The sequence below is a fragment of the Heliangelus exortis genome, unplaced genomic scaffold (assembly GCF_036169615.1).
Source record: "Heliangelus exortis unplaced genomic scaffold, bHelExo1.hap1 Scaffold_282, whole genome shotgun sequence".
NCBI classification, from domain to species: Eukaryota; Metazoa; Chordata; class Aves; order Apodiformes; family Trochilidae; genus Heliangelus; species Heliangelus exortis.
Window position 1 is genome coordinate 2,241 of NW_027285959.1, and position 20,158 is coordinate 22,398.

The 20,158-nt window shown below is 55.0% G+C and overlaps 1 protein-coding gene across 1 annotated transcript; it reads right to left on the bottom strand.

Annotated features, from left to right (window-relative positions):
* Positions 1 to 9,032: 9,032 nt before the first annotated feature.
* On the bottom strand, positions 9,033 to 19,875 carry LOC139790853 (phosphatidylethanolamine-binding protein 4-like). Its single transcript, XM_071732654.1, has 4 exons — positions 19,864 to 19,875; positions 18,124 to 18,169; positions 16,996 to 17,112; positions 9,033 to 9,448 (listed from the first exon to the last, which is right to left on the bottom strand). The coding sequence occupies exons 1-4, from the start codon at positions 19,873 to 19,875 to the stop codon at positions 9,357 to 9,359; spliced, it is 267 nt and encodes an 88-aa protein (XP_071588755.1). The 3' UTR covers positions 9,033 to 9,356.
* Between the last annotated feature and the right edge of the window lie 283 nt (positions 19,876 to 20,158).

Genomic DNA, 20,158 nt, shown 5'->3' on the forward strand with positions numbered 1-20,158 from the left:
GTGTTGGAGACCAGGTTGGATCAGGCTTGGAAGAACCTGCTGGGAGCTTCCCCTGCCCATGCAGAGGGGTTGGGACTGGAGGAGCTTTAATGTTCCTTCCAACCCAAACCATTTTAGGATTCTGAGAAAGCAACCGTGTGTGTGAGCCCCTGAGTCCCCATTTTGGGGTTGGGGGATGCTCTGCAGCCTCCCCAAACCTTGCCAGCACTCCAGCCCTGTCCTCCTGGGTGCTGTCAGCTGCTGGATGATTTCTCCCTGCTCCTCTCAGCCTTGTGCCCGAGGCCTGGGGGTGATTCATGTCCTGGGAGTCCCACAGGTGCACTGAACATGGTAAAAGGCCACGTTGCACCCCAGCTCCTCTGGGACCACCAGGACTTTTAAAAGGGGAACTGTTCAGGGTTTTTTTTTCTTTGGGTTTTTTTTTAACCTAATTCATGACAGCGTGAGCGGACGTCCAGGCAGGAGAAGAGGAGCTTGGTTTTCCTGCCTTGTGGCAAACCAACTGGGATGCTCATTCCCACTGAAATCGTGCCCAAACCTTGCTGGTGGGCTTGAGCCAGGAGGTGACCCCTGAGAGGGGGACCTGAGGCACCTACCAAAGTCTCCATCCCCCCCTGCCATGAGGTTTGGTGTCTCAGGAGCTTTGGTTTTGGGGACTTGCTGTGACGGTGCCTCCAGCCCTGGGTTAGAGGATGCTCAGACACGAAGCTTCAGGCACTTCCATGAGCCAGAAGACAAGAGGTTTTCCTTGGATTTGCTGGAGGTGGAGATCTGGGGCTGGTAAGGTCCCAGAGCGTGGCTGAAAGGTCACCTACCTCCCACCCCTGGGAACAGCTGGGGCCACAAGTGCTGCTTGGTTGGCCACCTTGGAGAAAAGGCACAAATAAACCCCAAACCACCAGGTGGGTGGCAGGGAGGCCTCTGAACCCACAGTTTCTCAGAGCTGTGTTTGATGAGCAGTGAGGTTGTGGTGTTTTGGGGGTGTCAGGTTCACCCCCACCCCCCTCAGCAACCACCCTGATGGGCATCAGGAGCAGTTTATTCCCTGGGCAAGGCAATTCCTTGGATAACCCCATTCCCTGGCCACCGGAGATGCTCAGCAGCGGGTGGAACAGGATCGGGGGTAATTTCTGGAGGAGCAGAGGCTTTCCCCGCTGCTCTTGGGCGTGGGAAATCCTCCTTTCAAGCCAGAGAACTTCTCGCCAGGAGAAACTGCTGGGCAGCTTCCCTGCTCCCGGCACAACCCCCCCCTCCCGGCGGAACCTCCCTCCTTCCCCAGCCCGAAATTTTCCTGATTTGCCTGTGAAAACTACACACCCTCCTCCTCCGGAAATATTCAGAAACGCTCGCCCCAAAATATGCATGGGGAAAGAGAGGGACGGCTCCATCCCTCCTCCCTCCATCCCGCTTCCCTCCATCCCTCTTCCCTCCTTCCTTCTATTTTTTTTTTTTTTTTTTTTTTTTTTTTTTGGGAGGCACAGCAGAATTTGCTGCTTTTTAGGGTGGGGGATTTGCTGCTTGTTTTGCCGGCTCGGTCCCAAATCCCCAAGGGTGGGAGCCAGGCAGCGGGGTGCTCCTTTCCTGCCTCAGTTTCCCCCGTGGCAAAAACAGAGCAGCAGCGCTTTGAGAACCTGGGGGGGGGGAGGGAAAGGAGGAGCTTTAAACCCACCCTGGGGACAGCCCTGGGCACAGCCCTGGGCACCCTGCAGAGGAAAATGGGTGGTGGGTGACAGGGACCCGTCCCTGAAGGTGGCAGCACTGGGAACGGGCTGGGTGCCAGGGAAGCACCGGAGGCAGCATCGGGAGCAAAAAGCGCTCCGGGGGGAAGCTGAGCCCGCACCCCGTTGTCCCCAAACTGTCCCCATCCCCACAGCACCCCCAGGACGTGCCGCCTGTCACCCCCAAGGGCATCCCCATCCTTTCCCTCTGCTCTCAGGGACACGGTGCCTCGGGTTTGTGGTGACAAGGGACAAAGACCGAGGGAGCTGAGAAGCTTTGGGTCATTTGAGTCCGGGAGAGGTTTCACTTTGGGAACCTGGAGGTTTTTCCTGTTATTATCCAGCCCGGGGAACAATAGAGGTGGCAGCCGGTGCAGTGTGACCTAAAGATAAGGAGACAGTGTGATTAGCAGGAAAACCAAAGAGTGGCTCTGGAGGGAAAAGGGATCCCCAGGGAGCAATCCCGCTGGGAACGGAGCTTGGAGCAGGCAGAGAGGTGGCAGGGATGAGGCTGCAAAGCTTGGGTGGCATCACCCGGGGGTGCCTGTAGCTCCCCGAGGGGTGTGCAGAAAGCTTTTTGGGTTTTTTTTTTTGGTTTTTTTTTTTGACCCGAAACCAAGAAGCAGAAGAGGAAATGGATGTCTGCGTTTCAGCTCTGAGAATTGTGCCGTGACACACGAGTCCTGAGATGGCAGCAGCTCCCTGGTGGCACAGGAGGTGGTGGCACAGCTGGGGCTTTCTGCATCTGTCACATCTGGGCTGGAGCTTGGGTGGCAGTGGGATGGGAGAGATGGGACAGGACGGGGGGAATGCAGGGCCTGGGGGGGTCAGGGTGTCCATCCCAGGGTGCTGGGCCAGGGGATGGGTGAGGGGGTGAGTGGAGGGATGGAGGGATGGAGGGATGGAGGGATGGATGAGTAGATGGATGGGAGGGTGGATGGATGAGTGGATGGATGGATGGATGGATGGATGGATGGATGGATGGATGGATGGGAGGGAGGGATGGATGAGTGGATGGATTGAGGGATGGAGGGATGGATAAGTGGATGGATGGGAGGGTGGATGGAGGGATGGAGGGATGGATGGATGAGTAGATGGATGGATGGATGGATGGATGAGAGGATGGATAGATGGATAGGTGAATGGATAAGTGGATGGATGGATGGATGGATGGATGGATGGATGGATGAGTGGATGGGAGGGTGAATGGGTGGGTGGATGGATGGATGGAGGGATGGATGGATGAGTAGATGGATGAATGGATGGATGAGTGGATGGATAGATGGATAGGTGAATGGATAAGTGGAAGGATGGATGGATGGATGGATGGATGGATGGATGGATGGATGGATGGATGGATGGATGGATGGATGGGAGGGTGGATGGATGGGTGGATGGATGAGTGGATGGATGGATGAGTGGATGGATGGATGGATGGATGGATGGATGGATGGATGAGTGGATGGGTGAGTGGATGGATATGTAAATGGATGAGTGGCTGGATGAGTGGCTGAGTGAGTGGCTGGGTGGATTCCCTCCTGGCCAGCCTGGGAAAGCTGCTGCTGCTCCTGAGCTCTGCTTCAACCACCGAAGGAGAAACTGGTGAGAGGCCAAAGAGAGAAATCTGCACATCCACTGAAACCAGCCCGGGGGGAATTAGCCATTTCCTAGCAATGAGGAAACGTGGGGTGAGCTGAGGACCTGCAGGGCTGCCAGGAGGGGATGGGAAGCTGGATGCTGCTGACAAGTGAGGACAAGCCAGCCAGGGGCTGCTGGGTGAAACCGTCCCCAGCCCCTGGCAGAGCCACCCGGCACCTTCCCCTGCACCTTTGGGTGCAAACCGAGAGGCATCTGCCTCACCCCACGGCGAGCTGGGCAGAAATGAGGCACCCAGAGCTTGGTGGTCAGGACCATTCACCTAACAACATTTTTTTCTTTTCTCCCCCCACCCTCCCGAGGAGCCTTTGGGTGCAAACCACATCTGAGGGTGCTCCTGGGGGAGCGGGTGAGGCTGGGAGCTTCCCAAGAAACCCAACCCAGACCCAGCTGGGGAGGGAGCTGCAGGAGGAAACAAAACCCCAGCACACTTTGGCTTTGTTCAGCACCCCTGGGTCGGGTGCCTGGGTGCCCAGGGCAGCCTCCCAGGCCTCTTGTCCTCATCAACAGCCATCCAGGAATATTCAGGGATTAACACCCATCCCAGGAAGACCTCACATCCCAAGGTGCTGCCATCCCTGGTGAGTGGGATGGGGGTTCAGGACCCTCAACCCCAAAACTCTGGCAGGGCAGAGGGGGGGATTTGGCTCCTCCAGACACCCCAGCAAAACTTTTCAGGCACTAAGGAGCATTTTGGAGGCCTGAGGAGAATTAATTATTATTGCTAATGAATTAAACCCTCATGCCAGGAGCAGCCTGCACCCCTCTTACCCCCCGCCAGCCCCCCCAAACCCCAGGGTGCCCTTGCAAAAGGGGACACACACACACACCCAGCCCCATCCTTGTCCTGGTTATTTGGGAACCCCAAATTCCTGCTCCCTCCCAGAGCATCCCCACAGCCTCCCAGTCCCACCCCCAGCCCCCTGCCCACACCAAAGGGAGGGGGGGGAGACCCTTGGTGGGAGGCTGGGAGCTCAGGGCTGGGGTGCCCATCACCCTGCCATCCAGCCTGGTCCCTGAGGGGCTTCAAGGAGGGGGGAGAGGGGGGTCAAATGGCCTGGAAACTGGGCTCCCAAACTGGGAACAGTGTTGTTTACCCCCACAGCCTGATTGGAATGAAGAGTCTTGACCTATTTCCCCAGGGGGGGTGCAGCAAGGTTTAATCCCCTGGCTGCTGGAGGAGCAGAGGGAGATCAGCTGCAGATAGAGCCATTAGGAAGGGTGAGATATCACTCATTAATTCAGGGCTTGATATAGTTATGTGCTTAGATCATCCTCAGCTGATCCTCCTAATCCCTTCTTGGGCAAGGCCCTGGCTGAGGGGGAGCTGCTGCCTGGCATCACTCTGCTGGAGTTGGCCCCACATTGTCCCCAAATGCCACCAAGGTCCCTGCTCCTTAATATTCCCTGCCCTTAAAGCTGATTTTTCCCAGGGGGATCCCACTGGAGGGGACAAAACCTCCTGCTCTCCACCCAGGGCCTGAGACTTTTTTTTTTTTTCTCCTGAAATTATTTCAATAATCATGAAAAAGAAGTAATTATCCCCTTGGTGACTCAGGACCTCTGTGCAGTGCAGGCTTCCCTTGCCCTCCAGCCCAATTTTGGGGAATGATCCCCCCCTCTTTGTGGTACTGGGAGCTGCTGGTGCTCACTGGGAGCCTTTGATTTTCACAACCTCACTGTGATTATTTTTTTTTCCCTCTTCTTCACCCATCCCATTGAGCTGGGAAAAGGCTGGAAGTCTCCAAACCCCCCTCCCAAGCCCATCCTGGAGGCAGCTCCATCCCCCAGCCCCTTCCACCTGAGCTCTCCCCCCCACTCTTATTTTTTCCTCCACTTTTCCTTCAGATATAGTAAAAAAAAACCAAAACCCCAAACCCAAACAAAGAAAAAAAAAAATCAAAAAGCCACAGCAGTGGAAAGTTGAGCTAACAAATACAAATAAAACTTCCTCTGGCTGCTAAAAATGACACACGGAGACAGAGAGGGAAAAAAAAAAAATCCTCTGGGTGCCAATAACAGAGTGGGGAGCTATTTCAGGGCTGGGCTGTTCCATTGCAGCTCTTGGGGCTGGGGTTGTGGCTGCTGCAAACCAGCCACTTCCCCAGGGATGTGACGTGTTTCCTCGCTGATTTAGAAGCAAAACTTTCTACATTTAGGCAGCCAGAGGCTCAGCTTCTCTTTTCTCTCTCTTGCACCCATGGTGAGCGAATGGAAGGAGAGATAAAGGGGGTGGGATCAGTGCAAAGTGACTCTACGTGGCTTCCTTCCCCCCCTTATTTTTTTTTTTTTTAATTTCTGTCTTTGTAAATTATCAAAAAGAAACCACAATTAATATTTTCCAGGCCTTGTGTGCGTCCAAATGAGGTTTTGTGGCTCAAGGGTGGTGCCTTGGCCTGGAACCCAGCATCCTCCCCATCCCTGTGGGCAGATTCCCCCTCTGGACCCTCTCAGCTGATCCCAGAGGTCCTTCCCAACTTCCATGATTTCACCATTCTGTGACCTCCACATCTGTCCCCAGCCTCATCTCCATCTCTGTTCCCATGCCCAGCTCCATCCCCATCCCATTCCCATCTCCATGTTTATCTTCATCCCCACTCTATTCCCAGCTCCATCCCCATTCCCAACTCCATGTCCCCATCCACATTCTCCTTCTCCATCCCCATCTCCCTACATTTTCTCCTCCTTCTCCATCCCCATTCTCCATCTCCACCCACATTTTCCTTCTCTATCTCCATCCCCAGCTCCATCCCCATCACCATTCCCAGCTCCATGTCCCCATTCACCTTCTCCATTCCCATCCCCATTTTCCTTCTCCATCTCCATCCTCATTTCCAATTCCATGTTCCCATCCCCATTCTCCTTCTCCATCCCCATTCTCCTCTATCTCCATCCCCATTCCCATATTTATCTTCATCCCCATTTTATTCCCAGCTCCATCCCCATCTCCATCCCCACTCTCCTTCTCCATCCCCATCCCCATTCTCCTCCATTTCCATCCCCATCCCCATTCTCCTCCATCTCCATCCCCATCCATCCCCATTCCCAATCTCCATCCCCCTTCCCAATCTCCATCCCCATTCCCAATCTCCATCCCCCTTCCCAATCTCCATCCCCATTCCCATCCTCCTCCATCTCCATCCCCATTCCCATCCCCATTCTCCTCCATCTCCATCCCCATTCCCATTCCCATCCCCATTCCCATTCTCCTCCATCTCCATCCCCATTCCCATTCTCCTCCATCTCCATCCCCATTTCCTTCTTCACCTCCATCCCCATCCATCCCCATTCCCAATCTCCATCCCCATTCCCATTCTCCTCCATCTCCATCCCCATTCCCATTCCCATCCCCATTCCCATTCTCCTCCACCTCCATCCCCATTTCCTTCTTCACCTCCATCCCCATCCATCCCCATTCCCAATCTCCATCCCCCTTCCCATTCCCATCCCCATTCCCACTCTCCAGCCCCATCCCACAGGCTCCCTCCCCTCCCCTCCATTTACACCCAAGACCCCGGGTGCCAATTTCCTCGAAGGATCCACATCCCACTGCCCTTCCCTTCCCCTTCCCCCAAAACCAAACATTCCAGCCACAAGGAATCCAAGGCAGGGAGGGCAGGATGGCTCTGCCTGACCTTTCATTTACACCATTCCCTCTGCTCTAACCTCACGGGGCCAACTTCCCCCACAGCCCAGGGGAAGGACAGAAAAAAAAAAAAAAAAAAAAGAAAAAAAAGAGGAGAACTCCAACTTTAGCCAACTTCCATGACATCTCAACCTGTCATTTCCTCTGCTGCTAATTTTAGCCCCAATGGCAAGGCAGGCAGCATGGTTTGTGTGATTTTTTTTTTTTCCTTGGGTTGTGGTGTGTTACCCAGCTTCTTTTTTTTATTTTTTATTTTTATTATATTTTTTTTGGTGTCTGTGTTGTTGCTCTCCTTCCCTCTTCAGCCTGTAGTTTCCCCCTGGGATCATCCAGAACCTCCAGCTCCACCACCTTCCTTCCAGGGCCCCAAGAGCATCACCACCCCCTCTGAAGGATGCTGAACCCCCCCTGAGGAAGCCACTGCCTCGTGCCTCAGTTTCCCCTGCCTGAAAAATGCCACCTGCCCTCGGGGTCTTGCTCCCCATGCTTTGACCCCAGGAGACAAAAATCTGTTGTGTCCCAGCAGGGCCACCAAGGAGGACCTGCAGGTGAACCCAAGCCTCCCAGAAACCCAAGTCTTAGATGAAAGCCTAATTAAAGAGCTAATTAAAGGAGAGGCCCAGCTCCAGCTCTTCTGATTTATTCCTTTTGGTTTTGCTTTCCAAGAGGAGTTGGCAGAGGGGGAGGGCAAAGGCAGGGCTGGAATCAGAGCAGGGCAGAGCCTGGTTCCCACGCTGCCTGGAGCCACCCAGAGACCCCCCAGGATGGGCACCCCCATCCTGCCCCCACCCCACAGCCCCTGGGCCACCTTGGGCTGGGGCTGGCAGCACCACCACGAGCTCCATGGCAGGGTCTGATCCATCAGGAGATCTTCTCCATCCCTTCTCCAGCAAGAGGTCTGCTCCATCCCTTCTCCATCAGGAGATTTTTATCTCTTCTCCATCCCTGCTCCATCAGGAGATTTTCTCCACTCTTCTCCATCAGGAGATCTTCTCCATCCCTTCTCCATCAGGAGGTCTTCTCCATCCCTTCTCCTTCAGGAGGTCTTCTCCATCCCTTCTCCTTCAGGAGGTCTTCTCCATCCCTTCTCCTTCAGGAGATTTTTATTTCTTCTCCATCCCTGCTCCATCAGGAGATTTTCTCCACTCTTCTCCATCAGGAGATCTTCTCCATCCCTTCTCCATCAGGAGATCTTCTCCATCCCTGCTCCATCAGGAGATTTTTATCTCTTCTCCATCCCTTCTCCATCAGGAGATTTTTATCTCTTCTCCATCCCTGCTCCATCAGGAGATTTTCTCCACTCTTCTCCATCAGGAGATCTTCTCCATCCCTTCTCCATCAGGAGATCTTCTCCATCCCTGCTCCATCAGGAGATTTTTATCTCTTCTCCATCCCTGCTCCATCAGGAGATTTTCTCCACTCTTCTCCATCAGGAGATCTTCTCCATCCCTTCTCCATCAGGAGATTTTTCTCTCTTCTCCATCATGGAGCTCTTCTCCATCCCTGCTCCATCAGGAGGTCTTCTCCATCCCTGCTCCATCAGGAGATCTTCTCCACCCCTTCTCCATCAGGAGGTCTGCTCCACCCCTTCTCCATCAGGAGATTTTTCTCTCTTCTCCATCAGGAGCTCTTCTCTATCCCTTCTCCATCATGGAGCTCTTCTCCATTCCTGCTCCATCACAGAGGTCTCCACTTCTGCTCCATCAGGAGCTCTTCCTCTTCTCTATCCCTTCTCCATCAGGAGCTCTTCTCCCTCCCTGCTCCACCAGGAGGTCTGCTCCATTCCTACTCCATGGAAATGGAGCTCTTCTCCATCTCTGCTCCATCAGGATCTCTTCTCCATCCCTTCTCCCTCAGATCTTTCTCTCTTCTCCACCTCTGCTCCATCATGGAGCTCTTCTCCATCTCTTCTCCCTCAGGATCTCTTCTCCATCCTGCACACCCACCATGGACCCCAAATTGTCTCAGTGCTCGCCCAACACCTCCCCACAACCACAACCAGCAAATGCATCTCCGTGTGCTCCATCCATGTTTTATTCTGGGATTGGCAGGCACTAAAATTCAAGACCCACCAACCCCAAAAAAAAAAAAAAAAGCAGAACATGCTAAGGGGTCAGGAAAGGGACAAAGGAGGTGATCCCATCCTTCTCCTGTGGGACATTTCCAGAGGGAGCTGGGACACTGCTTGGGATGTTCTCCTTGGAGGGAAAGAGAAACCTCCCCCTGGGTTTGGAAGTGGAAGGATCTGGGGTTGGTAGAAGGGTGGGAGCATCCCTGGGGGGGGTGGGTGGGTAGGGGGGGTGCAGCCATGCAGGGGAAGGGCACCCCAAGCCCTTCTACTCCTTGTAGTATTTGGTGAGGAACTGGGTGGAGGCCACGGGTGAACCCAGATGAAATTTCTCCACGAATTTCTTCAGGGCCCAGGGACCTGGGGAGAGAGGGAGAGGGGGTGAGGGGGGGGTGCAAGGTGTCCAGAGAAGTGTGTGGGGGGGGGGTGGGGGTGGGCACTGTGTGCCACGTCCCAGCTTTGCAGCCCCCATCCTGCAAACACCAGTGGGTACCAAGCTCTGCCCTGGGGACCCAAAAATCCCTGGAGAGGGTGGGGGGGGGAAAGGCTTTGGGTCCCCTTGGCCCACCCCAACCCACTTTTGCAGCAGTAATTCCCACCAGCCCACCCTGGGGGGCTGGAAAACCCCCAGGAACACATGGAAGGAGAGGATGGGAGACCCCCCCCAGCCCCCTGGCTGCAGGCACTGAGCTGCTGCTCCCCAAAACCAAAGGAGAAGAGGGGGGGTCTTCATCTCCAACCCTCCTACCCCAAGGGGGGAGGCCCAGGGTGGGTTTTTCCTGCCCTGGAAGCAGCTGGGAATCCCTCTGGGGGTGGCTGGGTGGGCAGGAGGGATTCTCTGGTGCCCAGCTCTGTGGGCAAAAAATCCCCTTCCAGTGCCAAGCTTGGGTTTGGCTGGCTGAGCATCTGCCCCCCCCCCCCCCCCAAGCCCCCCAGGGGCTTTCCCGGGGACAACAGGGCTCAAAGTGCCACCTCTGTTCCTGCTTGGTGGCACATGGGATGGGAGAAGGTTGTGGTATCCCAAAAAGGGAGGGGGGAGGAGGTGGAAAGGGGCTGGGCAGGGTTGTGGTACCCCAAAATCCCAAAAAATGATGGGGGGGAGGTTGAAAGGGGCTGGGGATGGGACAGGGTTGGGGTATCCCAAAAAGGGAGGGGGGGGGGGGGGGGGGGAGGTTGAAAGGGGCTGGGACAGGGTTGTGGTATCCCAAAAAATGATGGGGGGGAGGTGGAAAGGGGTTGGGGATGGGACAGGGTTGGGGTATCCCAAAAAAGGATGGAGGGGAGGTGGAAAGGGGCTGGGACAGGCTTGGGGTATCCCAAAAAGGGAGGTGGAAAGGGGTTGGGGATGGGACAGGGTTGGGGTATCCCAAAAAAGGATGGAGGGGAGGTGGAAAGGGGCTGGGACAGGGTTGTGATATCCCAAAAAGGGAGGTGGAAAGGGGTTGGGGATGGGACAGGGTTGGGGTATCCCAAAAAAGGAGTTGGGGGGAGGTGGAAAGGGGCCCTTTGTTTATCTGAAACTCATCCTCCCCTTCCTGGAGCTGCTTTTGAATGTCACCCAGCAGCCTGGCAGCTCTTATCTGCCCCATGCATCTCAACCCCAACCGGAGAAAAACGTCCCCGGAGCTGCTTGCAAAAAAAAAAAAAAAAAAAAAAAAAAATGCTGAGCAAAACCCTGGCTGCTGCTGCATCACCCCCACAGGGTGTGGGGAGGGGGGGGGAATAGCTCAGGGTGCCAATGGAACCCATCTCCCACCCCAAAAAGCCCTCGCTGGGTCCTGCAGGTGGTCCCGGAGCTCCCGGAGCTGGGAGATGCTCCTGGGAGAATGATCCTGGGATGCTCAGCCCAGGTCCTGCACCCAGCTGGGTGGAAATGTGCAACTGAGGGGGGGCTTGGGGGGGTCCCAGGTGTCCCCTCATTGTCACAGCCACCCCCCTGAGAACCTAAAGGGAGGGGAGGACAAGGACAGTCCCCCCGTGTGGCATTGGGGTCCCCTCCAGCTGCATTTCCAGAGGGTTCTGGATCATCCCCACGGCCCGAGGGGGGAGATGCCCCCATGCAGCATCTTTTGGAGGTGGGGGGGGGGAATAAAGGGGGGACTTTGGGTAGCTCGGCCAAGCCAGGAGTTTGTGCACACCCCAAATCTCTCTCTCCCAAAATAACCCCCTCTTTTGGGGTCTCAATCCATCCCCCACAGGGTGGGTGTCAGGGGAAGGGGTCTCAGGAGAGGGAGAGGGGAGGGAGAAGGGGGGGGGGATGCTCCCAGTGCACCCACAAGCCCCGACTCGGGTCCCTTTCATCTGAAGGCTTTCAAAGTGCTCAGAAACCCCCGTGGGAGCATGATGGGGGTCCCGGGGGGGTGGGGTGGAGGGTGAGAGTGAGACACAGCAGCCCCCCCGACTCCCGGGGGGGTCCCGGAGCTGCCATTGATGTTGGCGACGCCTCTGGAGAGCCGCGGATGAAAGGAGCTGAAAGGGGGGGATGGGATGGGATGGGGTAGAGCCCCACGCGTGGGGCCAGGGTTTTTCCCGACCTACTTTCCTACCTGCTACCGAACCGCTTCTGCCCGCCCCTCCGCTGGGAAGCGGGACTGGCCGCAGGGAAAATCCCGGCTGGAGCCAGGAGAGTGGAAAAAAGAGGGATGGGGATGCACCGGAGGCTGGGAGCCCCCAAATCCAACCCCAAACTGGGTGCCCTCCTCGCCAGCACAGGGGGACAGAGCCCAAGTGGTGTCACCGTCACTGAGAGAGGTGGCAGGAGGAGGGGGTGGAGATGCCACCGGGTCCCCTCTCCCTGCCAAAGCAATCCCAACATTTTATCCTGGGGCTTGGTCCCTTTTCCAGCTCATTTCCCACAGGATTAGATCGTGTCCCATGGCCTTATCTGAACACGCTCGGATGGGACAGGAGCAACCACCGACACCCTGAGTGGGGAAACTGAGGCACGGGGGGACCCTCCACCCCACAGCCAGGGGGGTTTCACACCATTTTACCCTGGGGCTTGGTCCCCTTTCCCACAGGATTGACTCATCCCCCACGGCCTTATCTGAGCACCCTCGGGTTGAAGAGGAGCAACCACCGACACCCTGAGGGCTGAGCGGGGAAACTGAGGCACGGGGGGACCCCCACCCCACAGCCAGGGGGTTTTCACACCATTTTACCCTAGGACTTGGTCCCCTTTTAAGCTCATTTCCCACAGGATTAGATTGTGTCCCATGGCCTTATCTGAGCACCCTCAGGTGGGACAGGAGCAACCACCGACACCCTGAGTGGGGAAACTGAGGCACGGGGGGACCCTCCACCCCACACCCAGGGGGTTTTCACACCGTTTTACCCTGGGGCTTGTTCCCCTTTCCCACAGGATTGGTTCATCCCCCACGGCCTTATCTGAGAACCCTCAGGTTCAAGAGGAGCCATCACCGACACCCTGAGCACCGAGCGGGGAAACTGAGGCACGGGGGGACCCTCCACCCCACAGCCAGGGGGTTTTCACACCATTTTACCTTGGGGCTTGGTCCCCTTTTAAGTTCATTTCCCACAGGATTGGTTCAATCCCCCACGGCCTTATCTGAGCACCCTCAGGTTCAAGAGGAGCCATCACCGACACCCTGAGCACCGAGCGGGGAAACTGAGGCACGGGGGGACCCTCCACCCTCCACCCCACACCCCACCACCCCAAACCCCAGGGGGTTTTCACAACATTTTACCTTGGGGCTTGGTCCCCTTTCCCACAGGATTGGCTCATCCCCCACGGCCTTATCTGAGCACCCTCGGGTGGGACAGGAGCAACCACCGACACCCTGAGTGGGGAAACTGAGGCACGGGGGGACCCTCCACCCCACACCCAGGGGATTCACGGGATTTTCACAGCCCCCCCCTCCTCAAATGACCCGTCACCCCCCCCCTAAACCGGGGGCCCAGCCATCTCTGGCTGTAATTTATCATCCTCATCAGCGGGGCCGTTTGCCCTGATAGGAGCTCTGATGCTTTTCTGCCGAGATTAATGAGGGCCCGGAGGAGGTGGGCGGGAGGCTTTTGGTCACCATTAACCCCCACCCGGGGGACCCTCAGAACCCCCCCCCCTCACCCCCCCCCCCCGACCTTCGGCTCTGCCTCCCCGCTTCCCAATCTCAGCCCTTCCCTCCCCACCCGCCTCCCGGTCCAACCCGATTTTCCAGCTGGGTGGATCGGAGCCGCACGAGGTCCCGGCACCTCCTGACTCAACCCCGAGGTCCCGATGGGAAAACCGAGAGGGAGAAAGGGATGGAAGCCAAGCTCATCCCTGCTGCCCCCCCCTCCCAAGCCGAAAGGAATTCGGCTTTTTTTATACCCCCCCCCCCGGGAGGTCTTTGTGGGAGGCAAAAAAAAAAAAAAAAAAAAAAAAAATCTATTTGCACTTGTAAAATGAATTTTTCCTCGGCAGGAGGTTTGGGGATGCTGGGGAGCAGCTTCTTGGGGGGAAGGTGGGAGAGGGTGGAAGGAGGGAGATGCAGGGCTGGGGGGGAAGTTGCCTCCCCACAAAAAAAAAAAAAAACCCAAATAATAATAATAATAGTAGTAATAATAATAAGAAGAAAAAGAAATAAAAATAAAAAATAAAAATAGAAATAAAAATAAAAAATAAAAATAGAAATAAAAATAAAAAATAAAAATAGAAATAAAAATAAAAAATAAAAATAGAAATAAAAATAAAAAGAACAAATAAGAATAAAAATTAAAAATATATAAATAATAATAAAAGTTAAAAATTAAAATAATAAATAAGAATAAAAATTTAAAAATATATAAAAAATAATAACAAATAAAAATTAGAAATAAAAATAAAATAATAGACATAGAAATAGAAATAAAATAATAGAAATAGAAATAAAATAATAAAAATAGAAATAGAAATAAAATAATAAAAATAGAAATAGAAATAAAATAATAAAAATAGAAATAGAAATAAAATAATAGAAATAGAAATAAAATAGAAATAAAATAATAGAAATAAAAAATAATAAAAATAGAAAAATAAAAATAAAAATAGAAAAATAAAAATAAAAATAGAAAAATAAAAATAAAAATAGAAAAATAAAAATAAAAATAGAAAAATAAAAATAAAAATAGAAAAATAAAAATAAAAATAGAAAAATAAAAATAAAAATAGAAAAATAAAAATAGAAAAAATAAAAAATAAAAAAATTTAAAAAGGAGGTAGAAATCAATCAGTCTCCATCCTCCCGTGGGCTGCAGGTGGGTGAAAAGCTCCCCAGCGGTTCCGTGCCCCCGGAGCTCCCCGAATTTCCCTGGTGCTGATGGGTTTGGGGGGGGGACACACGACACGGGACTTTCCCGCAGAGCTCCGGATGGGGACGTGGCAGCCGCTGCCACCGCCTGGGGCCGTTTCGCAGCCCTCAGCCCATTATCTCCCATCTCGCCACAACACGAACAGCGCTGGGGAAGGAGCCGGGTTCGGCAGCCTCGGGGACAGCCCCGGGGTCCCCATCTTTGGGGACAGAGAGGGACAGAGCTGGTGTTCGGGGGCGATTTGGTGGCAAAATGCTGCACGGCCCCGAAGCGAAGTGAAGCGAAGCGAAGCGGGGAAACTGCACGGCCCCGAAGTGAAGCGAAGCGAAGCGAAGCGGGGAAACTGAGGCTCGCAGAGGGTTTTTTTTTCCCCGAGGTTCCCCAGGGATGGATCAGAGATGCTCAGGGATATTTTTTTCCCCGGCTCAAGAGCCAAACACCTCGGCCACGCACAACCATCGTCACCATTGTCACCACTGTCACCATTTTCACCACCAGGAGCTGGCCCACAGCTCCTTGGCCATGGCACCCAGGATGTCCCCACTGAAGCCACCACGGAGCCACCACCCCCCCAGCTGCCGGGTAAAATAAAAACCATTTATTTTTCCCCTCTCCCCCTCCCCCCACTGCATCCTTGCTCTGGAATTCCTCAGGGATTTAATGGCTGGAGCAGGGAGGTGGCAGCAGGGCCTGGTTTAGTGCCCTCTTCTGGAAGCTCCACCACCCACTTCCTCTCCTCCTGCCCCACTTTAGCCCGGGATTGATCCCAGTTTGGCCTCCGAAGGATTGGGGGTGACTGGTCTGGCAGTGGAGGGGGAGAGGGACCCCCTGGGATGGGGCTCTTTGGGCTCTACCAGGGGCCAAGGGGACAGGGGATGGATGCAGGACGTGTCCAGCACTGCTCCCTGCACCCACTGGGTGCTCTCTCCCATCCTTATCACTTTTGGGGAGCTGGAGATAAGGCTGCCTCCAGCTGCAGGAGCAAGAAGCAGCTGTTTTAAAGCCCAGGAAGATGGAAAACTCGGAGAAAAGCTGTGAGGGGCGACTCCAGCAGCACCAGGAGAAGCAGAGCTTCTGGATCGTGGGGACAGGGTCAGGGTGAGCCCTCCCCCTGCTTCTCAGGGATTTAAAAAGTATTTTTTTCCCTCCTTCTAGAAAGGAAACCAAAGCCATGCAGAGCTGGCTGGGCCCAGGGCTCAATCCGTGTTCATCCCACTGCCCTCTCTAGGGATGAGTTGGTTTAAACCCCTTGAGGCCCCCAAAATCTCCTCCTTTGGCTGCCTGCAGGGCTCCTCCCAAGAGAGGGGCCAGCAGTGAAATGGTTACAAAGAACCTTAAATAGCAGCCTGGACCGTGCTGCCCCAAAAAATAGCCACTGCTGTTTTTACAGGTCCTTTTTTTCTTTTTTTTTTTCCCAGGGAGCCTGGGAAGGGCTGAGAGATGGGATGGAGCCAGGGAAATGGGGGTGGGGGGAGAGGTGGACACTGGGGTCTGGAGGCTTTGGGGATGAGATGAAGGGGGTAGGAGCTGCACATCCTGCTATTAAATGGATTTATCTTGCAAAAAGCTCTTTGGTGGGTGTCCTGGCCTCCCTTCCCAGCAGTGGAGCCTCCTCCTCCTCTTCCCAGTAGGGATGCAGGGGCTCCATTCCTCTGGCATGGGGGTCACTTCCATGCCTGGCATTAACCAGCAGAGCTAAAGAGCCAGAACTCAACTCCAGGGCAGGAATCAGCCTCCCAGCAGGACCACCCTGCTCCAAACCTCAGAGTCCCACTTGGGGAGGGTTTTAGGCTCTGTCCCAGGGGCCATGGAGCTGTTGGCTGGGCTGGAAGGTGTTGGTTAACAGGGCTCAGGGGTGAGTCAGGGTGCACAGACGAGCCAGACCGCCCTGCCCTGCCCATCGGGATGTGCTCACCTGCTCCCAGCCAGGAAAAGTTTGGAAATCTCCTTCAGCTGAGGCTTTGGGGAGCTGCAGCTCCCTAAACTCCAGCCCAGCTCCCTCTAACAGGGCAGGAACCCACCCTCTGCTTTTTTAGAGGGGGGTTCCTCACCCCTGGTGGGGGTCCTGCAGATCCCAGGTTGCAGATCCCTCCCATCCATGAGGGATGAAGCAGCAGGGATGGTCCCTAAGGGCTTGCTTGTTCCCCTCCATCCTTGCCAAGCAGGATTTTGGGAGGTGGCAGCTCTGTCCCTGCTGGGGATGGGGTGGAGGGAGCTGGGAGGTGGCAGGCATTGTGTCAGCCAGGTTTGAGCAATCCCTTGCTAAACCTTCTCCAGGTCTGGTGGATCCTTATCTCCACGCTCCGAGCTGGGGGTGATGCAACTCCCAGGGCTCCTGGGGGTGGGATGTGCCAGCAAAAACTCAGCCCTGCTTTCCCAGCCAAGATCTCTCCTTGCTTGCTTCCCAGCCCGCTAGCCAGGCCGTTAGCAGCCACCTCCAGAGAACCTGAATGCCAATTTTTTTTTCTTTTTTTTTTGCTGTTTTTCCAGGACTTTTCACCTAAAGACCCCGAGACCCTTCGCACCGATCCGGCATCCTCAGCATGGGATTTTCCGACATTCCCCAAGGCACAGAGTTATCCCTGTTCCCAAGGAAAGCCCCTCAGGGCATGGCTTACCCAGGGAGACCCTTTCCTCGGGGCTCAGGGTGATGTCCTGGTGGACCGGCTGCTCGTAGAGACGGAACTGGTACCGGTGGTACCCACTGCGGGGCCGGGGCTTGGGCCGGATGTAATCTGATATCCAAAAGGGAACAGCTGAGCAGCCCGGCCAGAGGGATCCCTTTTATACCCCCCCTGCACTCAACTCCCCCCCCGAAACACCTGGGATTGAGAGGAGAAAGTGCTCAGGAGCTCAGGTGTTTCATGGGCAGGAGCAGCCCCTGTGCCCACCTCCTCCATCCCATCTCCCCATGTTGCTGCCAGCTTGGGGGGGGGGGAGGGACACAAACCTGGGACCCCCAGCAACTCCTCACCCTCCCTGCTGCCCCATGGGGTGGGATCCAGGGTGCTTGGTGCCCCAGCTGCTGGGGTTTGGGAGTTTTCCCCCCCGTTTGATGGGGGGAGGATGCTCTTGTTGGGGGTGCTGGAGGCCCAAGGTTGTTTCCTCTCCTTGCTGCAGATGTGCAGCACCCAGGTGGGTGCAAACCCTGCTGCTGGCACTTCACCCCCCCAAAAAAAGCAGCACACAGCTGTCCAGATGTGGGGGTTGCACCTGGCTCCAGGCTTAGATCCACTGTCAGCAGCTGGTGAGGACAGACAGGGCTGGATGTCCCCAAGGAAAAGCCTCTTGGGTGCTGAGAGCTGGGGCTGGTGGCAGCCACCCCTCTGGGGACATTATGGTGAGGACTCAGCAGGGTGAACCCCCAACCCCTTTCCCCAGCCCCCCAGGGGGTGTCAAACCCCATGAGCTGCCTCTTGGTTTGCACTGAAATTCTTTGTTCCTGCAACATCAGAGGAGTGGTTGGGATTCACCTGCTTTTATCTTCTGTGTTGCTTTTTGACTCGATTTCCACCCCCCCCCTCTCCCCACTCTTTTTTTTTTTTTTTTTCTTCACTGGTTTGGAGCCCTTCCAACCACCAGGGAGGGTTTTTTTGTTTGTTTGTTTTTAACCACTTTTGCCTTTAGAACACCAAGAGGAAAAGTGGCTCCTGTTTCAGAGCACCCTGCGGGGCACCCTCTGCGTCTCCCTCTGATGTCCCCATCACCTCATCCCAGCTCCCAGCCCAGGGGGGGTCTGCACTCACCCGTCAGAGTGTCCCCTTTAATGTCCCCAGTCCTCAGATCTTCCCCCTGAAAGGACAAGAAAAGGGGGGTGAGGGTGCTACGGAGACCCCAGGGACCAGAATATGGGGGGACAGACCCCTCCTGTCCCCCCTCCCCCAGAGCCCACTGCACCCTCTTCTCCCCAGGGAATTCTTTTCCAACATTTTGGGGGTTTCCTTGCAAAGATCTTTCAGGAGCAAAGTTTTCTGGAGGGGAGGAGTGAGCCAGGGGGAGTTTCTTGGGGTTGATGCACGATGCCCTGGCACACGGAGGGTGTTGTCACTGTCACTGTGCTGTCACCACTGCCACCAGCAGGGATCTGGTGATGCCAACCAGCCCGTGGCACACCAGGAAAAACCCCAACAGCCCTGATAAGACCCTCAGTGGGGTTGGGGAAGGGGGGGGAGCTGTGCTGGGTGGGAAGGGGCTGAGACTGGGGGTGATTTGCCCCCAGTTTCCCCAGTGGCAACAGTTTTGTTCTAAACCAAGTAAAGAAGCCCTGGCAGCCTGGTTTTCCATCCCCATCCTGGGGACACTTCCCTGGAGGAAGGAAAGGAAGGAAAGGCACTTCCCTGAGGGCATCCAGCATCCCCCCTGGGGTGGATTTCTGGCAAAGGGATAAGGGCAGGAGCTGTGGCTGCATCCCAACCCCACACAAACCTCCTCCCCCCTGTCCTGCTCTGCTATTCCCAGCCAGCCCCCCCTCTCCCTGCCTCATAAATCCTCTCCTCCAGCACCCGTTATTCCAGTCCTTCCCACACACCCACTGCTGCCAGGGCTCCTCTGTCCTAACATGCCCTGGGAGTTATTAACCCCAACCCCCCCTCAATAAAAAAATTAAAAAAAAAAAAAAAAAAAAGAAAGAGATGCCTCAGATAACTGCGAGGAGAAGTGCACACAGGGAGCATGGTTGGTTCCCCCTGGCTCTTGGGGATCAAAGCTTTCTCCAAAAAAAGAAACCTGCTGTGTGCACTGAGTCACTGGTGGCAGCCTCCTGCCAGCTGCCTCTGCCACAGCCCAGGGCACCAGGAAGCCAAATGCCCCTTCAGGTCCCTGGCTCGGAGCTCCTGGAGCTTTCTTGGCCACCTTGGCAGCCAGAACCCCAAAACATCCCTGTGACAGAGGTGCTGAGGAAGATTTGGGGCAGGGAGCTGCAGGTTTGGGTGCCTGTGGCTGGCAGGGGAAGGAGAAGCAGGCAGGGGACGCAGGAGGCCACGGGGCTCTGCTGGCTCCTCTCTGCCTGCTTGGACTGCCCAGATGTGCGTGTCCACCCCATCCAGATGTTCATAGCAACTCTATCCAGATGTTCACACACGCTCCTTCCAGGTGGCACTGCCCACACCATCCAGCTGTGCACACACACTCCATCCAGATAAGCACACACACACACACACTCCATCCAGCTGTGCACACACACCCCATCCAGATGGTCACAGCACCTCCATCCAGATGTTCAGACCCAGTCCATCCAGATGTTCCCACCAACTCCATCCAGATGGTCACAGCACATCCATCCAGATGTTCAAACCCATTCCATCCAGATGTGAACATCAGGTCTACCCAGATCATCATGCCCATTCCACCCAGATGGTCACATCCACCCCATCCAGATGTTCACACTGGCTCTATCCAGCTGTGCATGCCCGTTCCATCCAGATGTGCATCCTCACACCATCCAGATCATCATACCCACCCCATCCAGATGTTCACACCCACTCTACCCAGCTGTTCATGCCCGTTCCATCCAGATCATCAACCCCCCCATCCAGATGTTCATATCCACTCTATCCAGCTGTTCATGCCCATTCCATCCAGATGTGCACCCCCACACCATCCAGATCATCATATCCACTCCATCCAGATGTTCACACCCACTCTATCCAGCTGTTCATGCCCATTCCATCCAGATCATCATACCCCCATCCAGATGTTCATATCCACTCTATCCAGCTGTTCATGCCCGTTCCATCCAGATGTGCATCCCCACACCACCCAGATGGCACTGCCCACTCTACC